Genomic DNA, 16286 nt, shown 5'->3' with positions numbered 1-16286 from the left:
TCCCCCTCTTGTCTTCTGCCCATGTGGTCCCTTCCAGATGTGGACGAGTGTGCCGAGGACGGCTACTGCAGCCAGGGCTGTACCAACGCGGAGGGGGGGTTCCAGTGCTGGTGCGTCCAGGGCTACGAGCTCCGGCCCGACAAGCGCAGCTGCAAAGCTCTGGGTAAAGACGCCGCTCCGACCTCGACGGAGGTCGCCGGGGCTCGGCCTCGCAATGAAGACATGGCCGCGCGGTTCTTTCCGATCCTCCTCTCCGGTGACTGTGTCCGTGGCTCTGCCGCGGGGTCTCCACTCATAGCGAGGTCGGCTCATTTGGAGCGTCGGGACTAGATTTGGATCGGCGGCGGCCGAGTGCGGGTCTGATCCGGCGGCCCGTTAATCAGAGTTAAACCCGGGTCAGGGCGGTCTGTCAGGCGGCTGCCCCCCCCCCCCTGACCTTCACCTCCAGCAGGATTAATGCACGCTGTCATATCTCTTTGTGTTCTCTCTCCCTCTTCAGGTCCGGAGCCGGTGCTGCTGTTCGCCAACCGCATCGACATCCGCCAGGTGTTGCCGCACCGCTCCGAGTACACGCTGCTGCTCAACAACCTGGAGAACGCCATCGCGCTGGACTTCCACCACAGCCGCGAGCTGGTCTTCTGGTCCGACGTGACGCTGGACCGCATCATGAAGGCCAACCTCAACGGCTCCAACGTGGAGGAGGTGGTCTCCACCGGTCTGGAGAGTCCAGGTGTGTGTGTGTGTGTGTGTGTATGGGCGGCCAATGGGATGTGCCGGTTTAGATGTAGGGCAACAGGCCCCTCCCTCTCTTTCCCTGTGCCCTTTTTTAAAAGGGTTCAACATTGTCGTAAATATATTGATCTGCTTTCTTTGTAAGACTGACGTGTGTGTGTGTGTGTGTGTGTGTGTGTGTGTGTGTGTGTGTAAAGCTGAGGTCTTTGTTAGATTAGCTTAACGTAGCATGAAGCTTGGAAGAAGAGGATAACGGCTACCTCAGTCCAAAATGTAACATAACTACAGACGCCCCTGAAGCTCTTAGATATACATAAATAAATACATGTTTTTTTCGAAACAAAGCAGTTTATAAACATAAGATAATCATACAATTGGTTCATTCAGACAAATTGAACCTGTTTTTCTCTCTCTTTGTCCTTTTAGGCGGCCTGGCCATAGACTGGATCCATGACAAGTTGTACTGGACGGACTCCGGGACGTCCCGTATCGAGGTGGCCAACCTGGACGGGACGCACCGCAAGGTGCTGCTGTGGCAGAACATGGAGAAGCCCCGAGCCATCGCGCTGCACCCCATAGAGGGGTAAGAGTCCAACACACACACACACACACAGGCTATCATTCATTACAGATGGTATATATATATATATATATATATAGCAGCAGCAGGATTAAAGTGTGGCAGTGCAGCGGTGCCCACAGGCGACCATCTGTGTGGAACAAGTATTTAGTGAAAGGGGGCAGCAGCTAAGTGTGTTTTCATCCCCGACTTCACATTTAGTTTTCGGTGAAGCCCCTGAGAAAACTCCTTCAGTTTATTCAGGTGGCTCATTTGCATGGGATAATTGAAAAATATATATTTTTTAAATAACCCCTTCCCTCGGAACAGATGTTGAGGGCAGAGGAGACGTGTATATATATATGTAATCATATTTTTTTTTTTCTATAATAATTAATAATATTTCTATAATAATTAATAATATTCTATAATAATTAATTATATTTCTATTTATTTATATAATAATATTTATATTTATAATTTATATTTATTTATAATAACAAGACATCTGCTGCTTCTTGAATCCATCTACGAGTGGACTAACCCGGACCGTCCCACTTTTCCCTCCCCAGTAAGATCTACTGGACCGACTGGGGCAACACGCCTCGCATCGAGTACTCCAACATGGACGGCTCCAACCGGCGGGTCATCGCCGACACACACCTGTTCTGGCCCAACGGCCTCACCATCGACTACGCCGGCCACCGCATGTACTGGGTGGACGCCAAGCACCACGTCATCGAGAGGGCGGACCTGGATGGACGCAACCGCAAGGCCGTCATCAGCCAAGGTAGGCGCCCGGCGGGCAACGGCCTCTCTGGTTGGTCTCCGGTTGAAGCCAGTTGGAAGGTCGTCCTCGTAGCTTTAGGGAGGTGGGGGAGGGGGGGGGTCTCACCAGGCATCAATAAGCAGAACTATAATTGATGAAATGTAAACGTACCCGATCGTGTTTGTCCGGTACTTTGATGCTTCTCATCGAAGGCCTTGAGGGAGCTGGAGAGATGTGTGGAGGACCGGCTGGAGTTCAGATTCTCTTTAGTTACCACACACACACACACACACACACACATATTATAAATACTGTATATAGGATGCTGCATGCTGACGCCACTTCATTATACCCCGTGGAGATAATCAATGCCATATTTCTATTAAAGAGCATACACATGTGCCAACCACTGAAATCCATACACGCATGCACACACACACACACACACACACACACACGCGCGCATCATAAAAGAAAACGTAAAGCTGTGCTTGGCGTTGGGATCTATTTAAAGGACGGAGGCGGGACACCACATGAGGTGAGATCTCGTGGGGCAGTTGGATGTTCCTCAGCTTTTGGGGGATCCTGGTCCCTCCACACTTTGATTCTGTGTGAAAGGGGAGAGCGACAGGGCAAATGTTTGTTGAGGGTGTGTGAGTGAGTGAGTGTGTGTGTGTGTGTGTGTGTGTGTGTGTGTGTGTCGGCCATCGGCGCTGTGAGCTCTCCTTAATGATGTGTGCTCTCAGGATAAAAAGCTGTAATTGGTCCTGTCCTTCCTCCACAGCCTCTGTTTGCTCAGACAACACCCGGACAAATAGTGTGTGTGTGTGTGAGTGTGTGTGTGTGTGAGTGTGTGTTGCATTCTGAGCCACGATGCCCTGGAATGTTAACGAGTGTCTATCTCCTTTCACCTCCAGTTTTCTGTGTGTTTGCTGGCTGCGTGCCAGCTCCTCTGTCATTGGAGACGGGCAGCGGGCGGGTGTCACGGATACCGCCGCTATGGAGTCCGTGCACCTGTGCAGGTGGTGTGTGGGAGGGGGGGGGGGGGGCAGGAAGAGAAGGGGCTATGTGTGTGCAGGGCTCCAGACTGCGACCAAATGGTCGCATTTTGCGCCTAAAATTAGACACAGTGCGAGTAAATTTTTCATCAACTTACGACCAGTAAATTAGCAGATTTCTTTTTTTTGTTATTAAATATTTGTGTTGCTTACAAACTTGTTCTACACTTCAGCCCACTATAGTTAGCGGTAATGCCTGAATGACTGGTTTGCTAACCGACATTAACTCCAGAAGAAGAAGAAAGGAGACGAAAACCGAAGAAGAAGGCTGGCCTGTGTGTGAGAGGGGGCTAATGTGTGAAAAGAGGCGCACGGCAAGCGGACGCTAACGAGGGAGGGCCGCAGAGTGAGAGGTCCACGAGGATCCTCACCACCCCGTCCCCCGAGTTGAATCTCTGGGTCAACTCAGCCGACTCTCACATGTCTGCCCCTACAGACTGTCGCTCACGGTAAACACATTCCATCAGGAGCGCGCGAGGATTTTGATAACGTTAGCGGAAGGATTTAAGTGACAACATCCGGTTTTGCAAAGTTAGCGGAAAGAACCACGTGAAACAACATCCGTTTATCAAAATAAGATGTCGACAAATCATACACTAACATATAAAAGTAAACAATGAACTGATGTATCTTTATAGATAGTTTCTGAGATTTAGCTTAAATTATGCTAACATTAAAACATTTTTACTGGACCAAGGAAGAGTTTATCAAAATTAGTCAGTCTTTTGTATGTTAAGAAAAGTCCTGTATATAGATTTCCCCAAGAGTTCCAGGAAATGAATAATGCAGATGTGTTCCATACATATCTGAAATCTACAATAGCAATCAAACAATTTTAATGTATCAATTAGGACATTTTTCAAAGTAAAAGTCCTAAATGTTTAAAGAAATCGGTAATTTCTTTAATGTTTGAGTTGCTTTATATATGTATTTCCTCATAGTCCTAGGCAATAATGCTACACAATAAATAGAATGCTTCAATCAACACCGTGATCGGTGATTGGTATTATCGGATCGGCAGATACTGATTTCAGTGATCGGTATTATCGGTGATCGGCAGATACAGATTTCAGTGATCGGAAACACTGGAGTTGATAAGCGTGTCTTGTCTGATCAATACACAACAGTGAGGTGCGTGAATGGACAGAGCGGCCAGCTGCTGATCACGCACTCAATAGCTCGACTGCACCCAAGACCCATTTTGACCCAGGAAAAAGTGCGCCCCTAAATTTTCTGCTTGCGCCCCTAACATTTTAAGTTAGGAGCGACTGTGCTCCTAGTTAAAAAAGTTAGTCTGGAGCCCTGGTGTGTGTGTGTGTGTGTGTATGGACCTGGTCATAGAGAACATCTGCCTGAGGACACAATAGCTTTGTTTACACTCTGTTTTTAAAAAGGCATCTCGTGAGACGCCACTCGAGTCACTCGTCGTGGCGGTCCAAATATCTCGAGGAGGAACACGTCGTCGGCGCCGTGGCCCTCAGAGGGGTCACGCTCTGGGGGACGAGGAACAGAGAGGTCACGAGGGCCTCTTTGCAGTCGAGTCGGTGGCTACATTATGAAAATGTGACGCCACTGCAGGACGAGTGCAAACGAAATCTCTGTAAAAAAATAGATCAAATCTTTTTTCATTTGGAAATATTGACAGGTACATGACACAGTAAATATTTGATATTTCCATTGTTTTTCATCTTTTTGTTAACATATACAAACAGACTACAACCCCTCCCACTGGTACACCCACCTACAGTACTGGAAAATAAATAGATACAAATAGATAAAAAGAGGAGACCTCCTTTTCGCCGAGCCAGACGTCCACACATATCTATACCTGAACACACACACATCTGGTACATCTGTGTGTAGACGCTGCTCAGAGCGTCAGAGATGGATACACATCCGTCACGTTGTTCATGTTCACGTCCACGAAACCGTCTGCAACTGGCTGCTTCCTGACGGAAAGATGGCCGCCGAACGCTCCCTGTTGTGCGCCCCCCCCTGAAGCCGAGCGGCGCCGATGACCTTGACGAGGCGTGAAAAAGAACCGGGGGGGGCGTGTAGGTTAAAGGGGACATCGCATGCGAAGGTTGGTGGGACGTTTGATGCCCTGCAGCTGCTCCTCCAGCTGTCCCGGAAAACAGGAGCAGGATGGGGGGGGGGGGGTGAGGAGAGGGGAGAGGGGAGAGGGGAGGGGGTGACCGTATCAGAATCAGGCGCCTCGGAGATGTCGATTGGCGGAGAGAGAGGAGGGGAAGAGGGTGTACTGTTGTCTCACCCTCATGTTGGGATAAGATCAGAGAACACACACACACTCACACACACACACACACACACACACACCTGTCTGAGGAGCAGGCGGCGAGGGGGAATGTACAACCTTGAATCTTCTTTAACTTGCTGGAAACTTCTCTCATCGTGTTCTTTGAGCCGACAGTTCCTGATGATTTTAATCCTGATTTCACAATCTAACTAAAGAAAGGTTTATACATTTAACTACTAACCCTAAATAAAGGGTTTTATAGATTAAAGTATATTCCTTACAGTAAGATATTGAATCACTATTGTCTTGAGATTATTATGCAAACTCAAGGACATGTTGCAAGAGCACAAAGAGGAAAATCTACATTTTCCGAGCGTGTATCCCATAATAGCATCTTGGGTAAAGTCTGATTTTTTAATTATTTTTATTTCCAATGTTTTAATTGAAAGAGTTTATCGCCGTTGATTCACCTCCTCCGTGTCTTCGCCGTCTCTCAAACAAAAACAAATCGCTCCGAGGGGTATCGGGAAACCTTTCCGGGAGGTCAACGGGGGTCAAATTCCTTCTTTCATCTGCACCGACCAAAGAGGCACTAAAAAACAACAAGTTGTTGCTCATAAAACACATCAAAAGATTTAATGTATAAACACACACACACACACACACACCGTCATAATCCTCGTGGCTCATTATTATTCTGCTCTCTCGCCGTTTTTTTGACCACTTGACATTTACACCGTCATTAAATGAGCAGCGCCGTTTTTTTTTAAAAGCCCGGCGCCCAGCGGCCAGCACACCCGCTGCACCGCCACCGCCACCTCCTGCACCACCACAGGACGGGGATTAAGCCGGGGAGAGAAAGCGGATGTTCGTTTTGGGGGGGGGGGCGTTTACCCTCAGCAGATGTTCCAGGTGTGCACCCAGTCCTGATCTCACACGATGATCTGCCGCGTTTACTTCCTGTCCTTTGATGACTGTTTGCGCGGTAAAACATGTCCGTGACATCCTCGTGGATTAAAATATGAAAACAAAAGATTTTTAAGACGAACAAAATTACTTTTTTTTTTAATACTCCTAATGAGCACTTGGACCTTCATCAGAATCTAAATGATAAAATCATAAAGGTGGGGGGGGGGGGAGGATATATTTCTGTCCTTTAAGATAAAAATTCGCCCATTAAAAATGATTCAAATCCACAAAGTAAATCATATTTACGTGCAGGCTGAGGCGAGAGACTGAGAGGCGGGGCTAAGCGGGGACGCCGTGACATCAGCCGGACGCGCCCCGTGTGTCCACATGAAGCTCACAGGGTCGTTCTCTTTGTACACGAGGTGTCAAACGTGTTCTCTCTCTCTCCAGGGTACGGTCATGGAAAACCTGGAAAAGTCATGGAATTTTAAAATGGTCATTTCCAGGCCTGGAAAAGTCATGGAAAAAAACGTAAATCATAAAAGTTTTGGAAAAGTCATGGAAATGTGTTAAAATCACACGTTCATTTACGCCGAGTTTGAAATAATTAATATATTTTTTAAAGAAAGACGCTCAAAATATAAGCCAGCGATAGCTCTCAATATGCAACATTTTCTACAGTTTTCATGTTTATACCGAGATTTCAGTTTGGTCATGGACATTTGGTTAAAAGTCCTGGAAATCCATTGGTCAAAATGTGTAAGAACCCTCTCTCTCTCTCCCTCCCTCCCTCCCTCCCTCCCTCCTTCCCCGTGCGTAGGCCTGCCCCACCCGTTCGCCATCACCGTGTTCGAGGACAGCCTCTACTGGACCGACTGGCACACCAAGAGCATCAACAGCGCCAACAAGTTCACGGGCAAGAACCAGGAGATCATCCGCAACAAGCTGCACTTCCCCATGGACATCCACACGCTGCACCCGCAGCGGCAGCCGGCAGGTCGGTGCTGGGGCCCGCGGGTCGGGAAGCCTCGTGGTTTAGGTTCTCGGTGTGTCAGACCTCTCCTGAGATGCCCTCGGAAATTAGCCGTGAACTCCTCCTCCTTTTTTAGTTTTTTTGTTGGAGCGATAGCAGCCACGGCCCTCTGTGGGAGGAGCCACGCAAAGCCTTTGCAGCCAGTTTATGTGTATTTATTTTAATGTTTTATCAAAGGCTGTGCTGTTTATGACGATATGTGTGTGGAGGGGGGGATATCCATTTTTTTTCGACAGTTCATAGATTGGTTTAATCTGAAGGTGATTTTGCTTCATTCAGCATCTGAGATGATGACACAAGAGACAGAATTTCAGAGTCTGAGTGATATGTTATCCTCATTTGGACACCATCACTGAGAGAAAGATGTCAAATATACCATCCAATGGGAACACATGTTATAATAATATATACTAATGCAAAGAAAAGAGAGATGTCGATTAGTTATTTCTCGTGTCTCACGGGAGACGGTTTAATTCGCTGAACCCCCTGAAAATAGGCCTAACGACGCACCTGGAAAACACTATTTGAAAATATCACAAAGTTTCCTGCAGGTTCTTACTCGTATCTTCATTTTATTATTAAAATGTTTTTAAATATGGAGAGTTTTGTAAAGCGTTCCTCTGTCTCTCCCCCCCCCCCCCCTGCAGGCGGCAGAAACCGCTGCGGCACCAACAACGGCGGCTGCAGCCACCTGTGTCTCCCCAGCAACACGACGCACACCTGCGCCTGCCCCACCGGCTTCAAGAAGGTGGACCACTCCAACTGCGCCGACGGTGAGCCCCTCCACACGCCGACCATCTGTTTATAACCGTGTCGTAAATTGAGCGGACGCGACCGTGATTTTATTCACGTCTTTTATTTATTGAAACCGTAAATGCCAAAGACCGTCATTTAAGCCGGTGAGCATCTGGCAATTTAAGATTTAAAATTACAATGTTTTTTTACTGATTACAACGAGACGTGCCCTGATGGCTGTAATGTGTTAGTGCTCTGGTTTCTGCCAGAGGGGTCTCGGGGCATAAATAATCCAAAAAGTTTCAAGTTTAAAATCCTCAGCAGCGGTGAAATAGATCGTCGTATTGATTTTTGAGTCAGAAAGTCACCGTTAAAGGTCGCACCGCGAGGATAACGAGATATGTTAGATAAGTCAGATATGTCAACTAAAAGTCTTTAACGAACTCTTTTCTTTACGTAGTTTTTTGAGACATTTACGCTACTTGTTATGAATCGGTCCGTTTGGTTGTCTGTGCTGTTGTGCTGTGTTTCACTGTTGACCCCCCCACTGTAAAACCTAGAAGACTGACAGAAGACCTTTGGTCTTTAATCAGGTCTTGACAAGTTCCTGCTTTTTGCCCGAAGGACGGACATCCGACGAGTCAGCTTCGACACCGAGGACATGTCCGACGACGTCATCCCTCTGGCCGACGTGCGCAACGCCGTGGCGCTGGACTGGGACGCCAAAGACGGCTTCATCTACTGGACGGACGTCACCACCGACTCCATCAACAGGGCGCTGTGGAACGGCACCAAGCAGGAGGTCAGTGAGCCCGTCGCCGTCGTTCTGACCGCTGCGGCATTTAAGTTTACGCAATACTGCCACCTGCTGGGGCCGGTGTGGAAGTGCAACAGCAACCAGTCTTTAAATCGTGCGTTGTCCCCGTCTCTCCAGGTGGTGGTGGACACCAGTCTGGAAAGCCCGGCCGGTCTGGCGATTGACTGGCTGACGAACAAGCTCTACTGGTCCGACGCCGGTAAGCGGACCGCTTTCTATTCCGCAAAAACATTCGGGTACGACGTCGCATCCTGGAAATGACCCTCCTGGTTTCCTCAGGCACGGATCGCATCGAGGTCTCGAACGCCGACGGCAGCATGCGCACCGTCCTGATCTGGGAGAACCTGGACCGGCCCAGGGACATCGTCGTGGACCCGATCGGAGGGTGAGCCGACGGGAGCCGGTCTGAACGCGGCGCGCGCCTGAACGTCACGCCGGTCTCACTCGCGTCCTCGTGTCTCCGATGTAGTTTCATGTTCTGGACCGACTGGGGCGCCAACCCCAAGATCGAGCGCGCCGGAATGGACGCCTCCGGCCGCGTCGTCATCATCTCGTCCAACCTGACGTGGCCCAACGGGCTCGCCATCGACTACGAGACCCAGCGCCTGTACTGGGCCGACGCCGGCATGAAGACCATCGAATTCGGCAACTTTGATGGTTCCGACCGGCAGGTGAAAGGCTGTTTCTATCACCGCGTGTCTTTGCGATGATTTGCACGACTAATCTCATTGAAATGGTTTCAAATGTCGTATTTTTTGGAGGATTTTCTCATCTTTTTTTGCCTCCTCCCAGGTTCTGATTGACAGCCAGCTGCCGCACCCCTTCGGCCTCACCGTACACGAGGACAAGCTGTACTGGACGGACTGGCAGTCCAAGAGCATCCAGAGCGCCGACAAGCTCACCGGGTTGGACCGGCGCACGCTCGCCGAGAACCTGGAGAACCTCATGGACATCCACATGTTCCACCGGCACCGAGACACAGGTCTGTGTGCGGCCCGTGGCCCGGCTGGACTTCAGTCCGTAATGCCTGGTCAACATACTTATCATGTGTTATTATCTGCTTATAGCACTTTATACATCTAGTTAGAGGCCCTCATGATGCTTTACAACCATAATTACAATACATTATGAAGCATTTTATTATGACTTATAGAGCAAAGTATCATAATACTTGGTAAATGCTCCTTTAAGTTAAACTATTATAAAATGAAATCAATGTAGGACCACTTAGAGAGACTTATATTCACATTAAATGCATTAAATATAGATTTGAATACTATGGGAATTATAGTACACTATGATCCTCACATTGATAATATAATACTTTATCTTATATATATATATATATATATAATACAATCTCATATATTTATATATAATACTTGATCTTATATATATATGTATATAATACTTGATCTTATATACATATATATATATAATACGATCTTATATATATATATATATATATATATAATACTTGATCTTATATATATATATATATATATATATAAAATACTTGATCTTATATATATATATATAATACTTGATCTTATATACATATATATATGTATATATATAATACTTGATCTTATATATATATATATATATATCCTATAAAATGCTTCATTATGTGTTATGATTGTTTTTATGAAGAAAGAGCCCGACAGTGTTTTAAAATGTCCAAATGGGGGAATGTGTCAGTCCACCTGACGGGTCCTGTTGGACTTGTGTGGTCTCTTGTTACAAAGAAGAAGAAAAGAAACATTCTACCTTTTTCCGATTCTTGCCGCCTTCCCCTTGAGCTCAGATCCCGCGTGTCTGCCGACGCCGAGGGGATTACAGGTAAACCGAACCGAGGGGCGCTCCGAGCCTCGGGGGGGGGGGGCTCATTCCAGAGTGAGAACCTCACTGATCTCCCTGACGTGCGGGGGCTTTCCCCACGTTCCCGCGAAGGGAAACTGCGTGTTTCTGTGTCTTTTCGCCTCTCGGCCGAGAAAGCGGCACGATGGGTGAGCCGCGTTGCTTTTGTGCGTCTCCCCCCTGTAGTGCGTAACCCGTGTGCGGAGAGTAACGGGGGCTGCAGCCACCTCTGCCTCCTGGCGCCGGCTCCCAAAGCCTCCAGCTGTGCCTGTCCCACTGGCATCAACCTGCAGGAGGACGGAAAGACCTGCACGCCCGGTACCACGATAACACACGTATCATGCACATCATCCAAATATACATCTAGCCAAAGACACGCCACTACTTTGACTTGTTGACCTCCATTCATTCTATAAATCTTAAAATAACAGCAGTGACAAAATCCTTGGAACATTTATTTTACAAGCCTTAAAATAATAGAAGAGAAAACTGAGTTTAAAGGGTTAAATAAATGTTTGCTTCCAGGTAGATAAAAGCATGTCAGCCCTTTCTTGTATTGTGACCGGAGTCTTTGATGTGTGTGTGTGTGTGTGTGTGTGTGTGTGTGTGTGTGTGTGTGTGTGTGTGTGTGTGTGTGTGTGTGTGTGTGTGTGTGTGTGTGTGTGTGTGTGTGTGTGTGTGTGTGTGTGTGTGTGTGTGTGCGCAGGGATGAGCAGCTTCCTCATCTTCGCTCGGAGGACGGACATCCGTATGGTTTCTCTGGACATCCCCTACTTCGCCGATGTGGTTCTGGCCGTCAACGGCTCCATGAAAAACACCATCGCCATCGGGGTCGACCCCAAAGAAGGTGTGTGTGTGTCTTCTCTCGAGTTTTAGAACGCCTTTTTTTATTTTTTATTTTTTAATGGGAGTCCTTACGTGTGTCTGTGGCGCCTCCTGCAGGTAAAGTGTATTGGTCCGACAGCACGCTGAAGAAAATCAGCCGATCCGACTTCGACGGAAAAGCGCAAGAGACGATCGTCTCTACAGGTGAGGCGGACGGCTCGCACGCTCGATGCCGCTTAGCTCCGCCCTGTCGGGGCGTCACGACTCCATCACCTCCACCTCTCTCTCTCTCAGGGCTGGTGACGACGGACGGCCTGGCGGTGGATGCCGTCGGCAGGAAGATCTACTGGACGGACACGGGCACCAACCGCATCGAGGTGGCCAACCTGGACGGCTCCATGAGGAAAGTTCTGATCTGGCAGAACCTGGACAGCCCTCGGGCCATCGCCCTCTACAACGAGAAGGGGTGAGAGCGGGACGGCTTTAACAAATTACGATGAAACTAGATTCCCGCGCCGTCTGACCCTTTGTGACCCCCCCCCCCCCCGCGTGTTGCTCCTTTTCCCAGCTACATGTACTGGTCGGACTGGGGGGAGCACGCCAAGCTGGAGCGCTCGGCGATGGACGGGTCGGACCGCGTGGTCCTCATCAGCAACAACCTGGGCTGGCCCAACGGCCTGGCCATCGACACGGCCGGATCGCAGCTGCTGTGGGCCGACGCCCACACCGAGGTCAGTGGATGAGAACAGTGAAGTCATGTAACGGTCAAATGGCCGATTGACGAGAACGTGGACATGGCGTCACGGTGGTCATCCGTCTCTCCTCTCTTGTTTTTCCAGCGCATCGAGGCGGCCGACCTGAACGGGCAGAACCGCCACACCCTGGTGACGCCGGTGCAGCACCCGTACGGCCTGACCCTGCTGGGGTCCCACATCTACTGGACCGACTGGCAGAGCCGCAGCATCCAGCGGGCCGACAAGAGCTCCGGCACCAACACCATCACGGTGCGGGCCAACCTGCCGGGCCTGATGGACATCCAGGCCGTGGACAGGGAGAGGCCACTGGGTGAGTCTGAGCGGGGGGGATTGATTGAAAACACACGAGTTAATTGTTTCATCGACAGTATTATTAATAGGCTGATATTTAAAAGCTACCAAATAGGCTACATATCATGATTTATGAGGAGATAACAGTCAGCACCCCCATGTAGCCCGACTGGAATAATCCAGTTTGGCACTATTTTTTCTCTGAATCGTGCTCCTTAGATCCGACTATTATGGGGTCACCCCTCGTTCACATGACTGTGTGACTGCTTCTATTAAATAAATGAAATGGCTCCTTCCATCTATTTATACTGTTATTTAATTAATTTCTACCTCCATGTCGATATTTCATGACCTGTATTTTGTTTGTTTTCAGCTTTACAGCTGATCAAACATCCCACTCTCCGTCTCTATTTTGTATATCTTTACTCAATGATCCTAAATATAGCTGATTGTGTGAAGAGGGTTGGAGTTGACGGTTAATTATACGTCGCCAAGAAACAGGAAGACGAAGCCGCTTTACTTTGAGTCTTTATCTCCAGTGCTCCTGTGCGTGACTCTTTCTCCGCCTCCCAGGTTTCAACCGGTGCGGCCAGAGGAACGGCGGCTGCTCCCACCTCTGCCTGCCCCGCCCCAACGGCACGTCCTGCGCCTGTCCCACCGGCATCCTGCTCAAGGGCGACGGCAGGTCGTGCGACGACTCGCCCGAGTCCTACCTGCTCTTCTCCAACCGGGTCAGCGTGCGGCGCATCTCCCTCGACACCGACGACCACACCGACGTGCACGTGCACGTGCCCGAGCTGCACAACGTCATCTCGCTGGACTACGACAGCGTGGACGCCAAGCTCTACTACACCGACGTCACCCTGGACGTCATCAGGTGACATTTTTTATTTTTAAATACAGTAAATCTGGATCCTCGGCGTGTGAGAGACGTACGGCGTCCTCACTCTGCTGCGTCTCTGCAGGCGCTCCAACCTGGACGGCAGCGGCATGGAGACGGTGATCAGCCAGGGCCTGAAGACCACGGACGGGCTGGCCGTGGACTGGGTGGCCCGGAACATGTACTGGACCGACACGGGGCGCAACACCATCGAGGTGGCCCGCCTGGACGGGACTAGCCGCAAAGTCCTGGTCAACAACAGCTTGGACGAACCCCGAGCCATCGCCGTGTTCCCGAGCAAAGGGTACGAGACGCGGACCGGGCTCCGCCCCCTTTTTACCTTCGCATTGAAAATGCGGAAGGTTATGTTTTGATCGCCGCGTATTTATTTATTTGTATGCGTGTTACTCGCATAACTCAAAAAGTATTAAACCGAATCGCATGAAATGTGGTGGGATGATTGGTTATTATCCGGGGACCATTTGATTAGATTTTGGGATCGATCGGGTCAAAGGTCAAGGTCAAGGTCATGAAAAGGTCAACATCTTTTTACCATAGCGCAGTCAATTTTTATCCAATTGGCATGCAACTAATGCCAACATGTTCATAATTCAATGCCCAATATTGTGATATGCGACGGTGTGCGCTCTACCGAGTGCCCGTTCTAGTTAATGTCTGTTTTCATTTGGACTTTTGTTTCAACGTTGCCCCGGGCCTCGTCTCCGCAGGTACCTGTTCTGGACCGACTGGGGTCACATTGCGAAGATCGAGCGCGCTCACCTGGACGGCTCGGACCGGAAGGTTCTGATCAACACGGACCTGGGCTGGCCTAACGGCCTCACGCTGGACTACGACACCCGAAGGTCAGAGAGGGATGGAATGAGATGCTTCCTGCTATTGAACAAACTGAACGTTCTGAATGTTAGATATGTATCTTTATATATGTTTCGACTAAAACTCTGCGATTGTTTTCCCGCAGGATCTTCTGGGTGGACGCGCACCTGGACCGGATCGAGAGTTCGGACCTGAACGGGAAACTGCGTCAGGTCCTCGTGAGCCCGGTGTCCCACCCGTTCGCCCTCACGCAGGTACCCCTCCAACCCTCAGCTGTCAACCACTGGGCTGACCGCTCCTCCTGGCTGCCTCCTCCACTCACCTGCTCTCTCCTCACCCATCGGCTCACCGTGTGACTCCTCCTCCTCCTCCACTGGTCGCCCCTCCGCCGTCATGCTGAGCCCCATTCGACTGAACCATTTTCTTCCACTTCTCTTCCACTCTGACCCTCATTTTTCTTCTCCCTCCTCTCTCCCTCTCCCCCCCCCCCTTTTTCTTCCTCCCATCCCCCTTCTCCTTGTCTGTGTTTTTTCCTCTCCCTCTTCTCTCTTCTTCTTCTTCTTCTTCCCCGTTTCCCCAGTTGAAGCCGGTGTCCTCCCCTTTAACCACTTTCTCCCGACTCTCGCAGCAAGACCGCTGGATCTACTGGACGGACTGGCAGACTAAGTCCATCCAGCGGGTGGACAAGCACAGCGGCCGCAACAAGGAAACGGTGCTGGCCAACGTGGAGGGCCTCATGGACATTATAGTGGTGTCGCCGCACAGACAGACGGGTAAGCGCCGCGCCGACGCAGGGACGCGTCCTGGTGGTGGAGGGCCGCAACTGCGGCCGAGTATTTGGGTTCTGCGGCGTGAGCTTGAGATGCGGAGGTGCAGAGAGGTGTCATGACTGTTGGCAGTTTAGTGAACCACGGTTACCATAGAAACTGATAAGCTGGAATCAAAATAACACATTCCCAAGTTGAATATGTGATTATAGTGTCATTTCACTCAAATTAGACAGTTTATAATGCTTTTTTTCATGATGAATATATTTCCAAGAAACTTCTGTTTGTGTATTTCTTTGTGGAGGAAAAAAATAAGTTTTCCAGGTCTGTCGATGAAATCAACCAATAGAATTAGTCGATTCAGTCACTCTGTGCATTGTGGGTAAAAAGATAGCTCTGTCAGAATGACCACTTCTGATCACCCTGCCACCGGTCTCCTTCTGTGACCGCTCCACCGGGTGTTTCCAGTTCCAGAAAGTTAATTTGCAGCATTTCGATTGGCTGAAAGTATCCAGCGTTCGGTTGTCCTCCAGCCTCTCGTGTCACCTCTGGTTTGCAATAAAAACCAACATGGCGACGGCCAAAATGCCAAACTCGAAGCTTCAAAGCGGTGGGTGGCGGCACCCAGGTGACGACATCCACGTCTTAGGGACGTTGCCGTAACAACTCCACAAACTAAGTGAACATGGGATTTAATCGGCGTCTCGCATCCAACCCGAGGACGATGAGTCGTCTCCTCGTGGGAGAGAAGAGTCGTGGACGTCCCCCCTCACCCCTCCCCCCCCTCCCCCCCCTCTCTCAGGTACCAATCTCTGTGGCGTAAACAACGGCGGCTGCACTCACCTCTGCTTCGCCAAGACCAACAGCTTCGTGTGCGCCTGCCCCGACGAACCCGAAGTGCGACCCTGCTCCACCAGTGAGTGACCGAGAATATTCCTCGCCAAGGCGTTTGAGTTTTTTTAGAATTAATCTCTGGGCCCAGAATAATTGGTTCCGGGACGTGGACAAATCTGGTAATCCATGTTGTAACCGCAACCTACATTGTTTTCTCTCCTATTATTGTGACAAGTGAAAAACGTTTTTTTGCCAGGATAATTTTAGATTTATTTTAGTTTACATTTTATTATAATTTGTTATATTTTTATATTTTTTAATGATGTGTTTTTTGTCTTCTTTTTGTCAGGATTAATTATTTTAAGTGTTGT

At 49.2% G+C, this 16286-nt stretch overlaps 1 protein-coding gene across 4 annotated transcripts in view; it reads left to right on the top strand.

Annotated features, from left to right (window-relative positions):
- The window catches only part of lrp4 (low density lipoprotein receptor-related protein 4), an 81763-nt gene that overhangs the window by 58553 nt on the left and 6924 nt on the right, over positions 1-16286 (top strand). For 3 of the 4 annotated variants that reach the window (XM_056412584.1, XM_056412587.1, XM_056412588.1), the window contains exons 11-33: positions 38-163; positions 500-730; positions 1159-1315; positions 1864-2081; positions 7105-7281; positions 7965-8090; positions 8646-8854; positions 8987-9068; positions 9149-9254; positions 9339-9540; positions 9662-9851; positions 10916-11047; positions 11436-11576; positions 11672-11758; positions 11849-12020; positions 12123-12285; positions 12394-12619; positions 13174-13477; positions 13566-13784; positions 14209-14343; positions 14460-14568; positions 14895-15087; positions 15884-15997. In XM_056412584.1, the coding sequence (XP_056268559.1) occupies positions 38-163; positions 500-730; positions 1159-1315; positions 1864-2081; positions 7105-7281; positions 7965-8090; positions 8646-8854; positions 8987-9068; positions 9149-9254; positions 9339-9540; positions 9662-9851; positions 10916-11047; positions 11436-11576; positions 11672-11758; positions 11849-12020; positions 12123-12285; positions 12394-12619; positions 13174-13477; positions 13566-13784; positions 14209-14343; positions 14460-14568; positions 14895-15087; positions 15884-15997 (3819 nt within the window). The remainder of the gene's footprint in view (positions 1-37; positions 164-499; positions 731-1158; positions 1316-1863; positions 2082-7104; positions 7282-7964; positions 8091-8645; positions 8855-8986; positions 9069-9148; positions 9255-9338; positions 9541-9661; positions 9852-10915; positions 11048-11435; positions 11577-11671; positions 11759-11848; positions 12021-12122; positions 12286-12393; positions 12620-13173; positions 13478-13565; positions 13785-14208; positions 14344-14459; positions 14569-14894; positions 15088-15883; positions 15998-16286) is intronic. The other variant, XM_056412585.1, reaches the window with a different exon arrangement.

Source organism: Pseudoliparis swirei, chromosome 4 (genome assembly GCF_029220125.1).
Source record: "Pseudoliparis swirei isolate HS2019 ecotype Mariana Trench chromosome 4, NWPU_hadal_v1, whole genome shotgun sequence".
Classification (NCBI taxonomy): domain Eukaryota; kingdom Metazoa; phylum Chordata; class Actinopteri; order Perciformes; family Liparidae; genus Pseudoliparis; species Pseudoliparis swirei.
The sequence above is the reverse complement of the archived record's forward strand: the minus strand, read 5'-3'. Positions and strand labels throughout refer to the sequence as shown.